Source organism: Oncorhynchus masou, chromosome 6 (genome assembly GCF_036934945.1).
Source record: "Oncorhynchus masou masou isolate Uvic2021 chromosome 6, UVic_Omas_1.1, whole genome shotgun sequence".
Lineage (NCBI taxonomy): Eukaryota > Metazoa > Chordata > Actinopteri > Salmoniformes > Salmonidae > Oncorhynchus > Oncorhynchus masou.
The window spans coordinates 78,925,786-78,928,242 of record NC_088217.1 but is presented as its reverse complement, the minus strand read 5'-3'; the positions used below and the strand labels follow the sequence as shown (position 1 = coordinate 78,928,242).

Sequence of the window (2,457 nt, the reverse complement as noted above, 5' to 3'; positions counted from 1 at the left end):
AGCGTTTTCTATTGCCTGTACTGAAGTGAAGGGCATCTTCACTGCGCAAACTGCGCAGGTATAATGGAGTAACACATTATTAATAGTATTAGTATTGTGACAGGTGCAAAGAAAGGTGTTGTTTTACAGGGTCAGCCAGTAGTACGGCATCCCAGGGGCAAATTACGGTTAAGTACCTTGCTCAAGGGACATCGATAGATTTTTCACCTTGTCGGTTCAGTTATTCAAACTAATAACCTTTCAGTTACTGGTCCAACACTAAACGCTAGGCCAAAGAGTTTTATAATCAACCCAAGATAGACAGAAGCATGTCATTTCCAATGAGAGCAACTTAATCATAGAGGGCACTGTGCAGAACAGGCAACCGGTGGGCAGAGCCATGCACGAGCTGGCGAGATCCTATTGTCACGTTCTAGCATGTATTTGCATATTTCAGTTAGGGAACGCCACTGTGTGCGTGTGAAATAAATCAATTGGCATTTCGCCCTTACACTCCTTTTAAATAAAGCTATTTTTTACAACTTTGGCAAAGGGTAAAGTCTATAAAACTTAGTCCACTCTGTTCGTAATAGATTTTAATTTTGGGAACAGAAAACGGTATTGGGATGAAATGTTTCATCGATGACAAAATTTGCAGAATGTCAGCCAAAATCCACATTTCTCCATCTTTCCCCACTGGGCTTCCTCTCATCACTTGTTTTTCAAAGCAGAGGATCATTGGCTGAAGGATGTGGGGGAAGCTAAGTTGTTAGCAGCACACTGACCCCCATTACAGAGGCAGCATATATTGCACTCGGGAAATGGATGTAACCTATAGGGTATATTTAAGAAATAAGGCCAGAGGGGGCATGGTATATGGCCAATATACCACGGCTAAGGGCTGTTCTTATGCACAACGCAATGCTGAGTGCCTGGACAGTCCTTGGTCGTGGTATATTGGCCATATATCACAAACCCCAGAGGTGCCTTATTGCTAAACTGGTTACCAGTGTAATTAGATGTTTATGCAGAATGCTATGGAAATACTTTGTGTGCATATAAAGCCAGGGTCTACAGATAACTTTGTAGAACGGCTATACAGAGAGCACCCCTTCCCTTGGTCCAGAGAATCTGGTGATTAAACTATCCCAATAACAAAACCCTGGACAACTCAGTATGTCATGCAGTAGTGCTTTATTCACATCATGAAGACAACTCTTCGGCACAGATTATACATCTTTCTTTCAAGTTCTTTATTTTGTGGGATTGTCCTCAGCAATTCTGCTGCGATTACTGATGTCTCGTAGGGACATAATTTCCCACCTATCAGGTTTAAGGACAACTCTCGAGACAACTCCACAGGTAGCCAGTCTGAGGGAACCTCAATGTCACAAGATTCTATAATGCCATTCTTGATGTCCATGTTTAGAGTTGCATTGCAGATAGACGTGTCATTTTTCAACTCAAAAGTCGTACAGATACTGAACTTAGGAGTCCTTCCAAATGTCCACTCCCATGCCAACAGTTCACGGGCCATTCTCTGGATACCAGGCAAGGACAGCTCATCACTTGGGTCCACAAGTGTTACAGGGCTGCTGAAACCAAACTCTGTGTTGTACTGGGATGCCACTGAATCCATGATAGTGTCACAGTCCAACGTCGGGTCCTCATCCAGCAGGTTTTTCACAGGGGATGGCACGCTTTGCGTTGCATTGCTCTTGATACCCTGGCAGGTGGGTTTCAGCACCGCGGACAGCAGTGCCCTGTCAGCCGAACACAGCAGAGTGCAGTGATGGTAAGCTGCTGTCCTTCCCAATTTTGCAGCGGTTCCTGAAATCTTGTGTTGGCCATTCAGCAAGATGTCAAACCTCTCTGTTGCACGTACATCCATGTCTGGCCGGAGTCCTTTCAGAGCACTTGTCACGACTTGGAGATTCCTGTGACGGTCATAGTTTTTCTTGGACGTGAAGAAAGTCAAATTGACATTTCCTAAATCGTGGAATACAGTCCCGCCCCCACTGCGTCGCCTGGCGAGCGGTATCCCTTTCTGTCTCATGACCTGAAGGTTGCACTCTTGCCACGGGTTCTGATGTCTCCCTATCACCACCGCTGGGGCATTACTCCATAAGAAGAGCATACTCCGGTTTTGGAGGTCAACATGATCGTGTATCCAGTCCTCCAATGCTAAGTTTTCAAATATGTCTGTTGACACAGATTTGAGGATAAGTCCTGATTTACCAGTCTCGTCAATGACAGCTGACAATGTGCTCTTGGCTCGAGCCGATCGAAAACAGGCTTGAGATTGTGCGCACAAATTCGAGAATGTTCTTAACATCATCGCGCCTCTATCTGTCGTTTCTTATGTGCATCTGAAAATACTTTATCAATTTTGTGGAATGAAACTTTGCCAAATACATGAATGGAAACGCTTAGAGTGAATACGTATTCAGATCGAATTCGTTTTTACACACATACTTC

The 2,457-nt window shown here is 44.4% G+C and overlaps 1 protein-coding gene across 1 annotated transcript; it reads right to left on the bottom strand.

The window, feature by feature from the left end:
* Positions 1-1,154: 1,154 nt before the first annotated feature.
* On the bottom strand, positions 1,155-2,454 carry LOC135542724 (lipoyl amidotransferase LIPT1, mitochondrial-like). The gene has a single exon (XM_064969866.1). The coding sequence runs from the start codon at positions 2,315-2,317 to the stop codon at positions 1,178-1,180; it is 1,140 nt and encodes a 379-aa protein (XP_064825938.1). The 5' UTR covers positions 2,318-2,454; the 3' UTR covers positions 1,155-1,177.
* Positions 2,455-2,457: the final 3 nt, after the last annotated feature.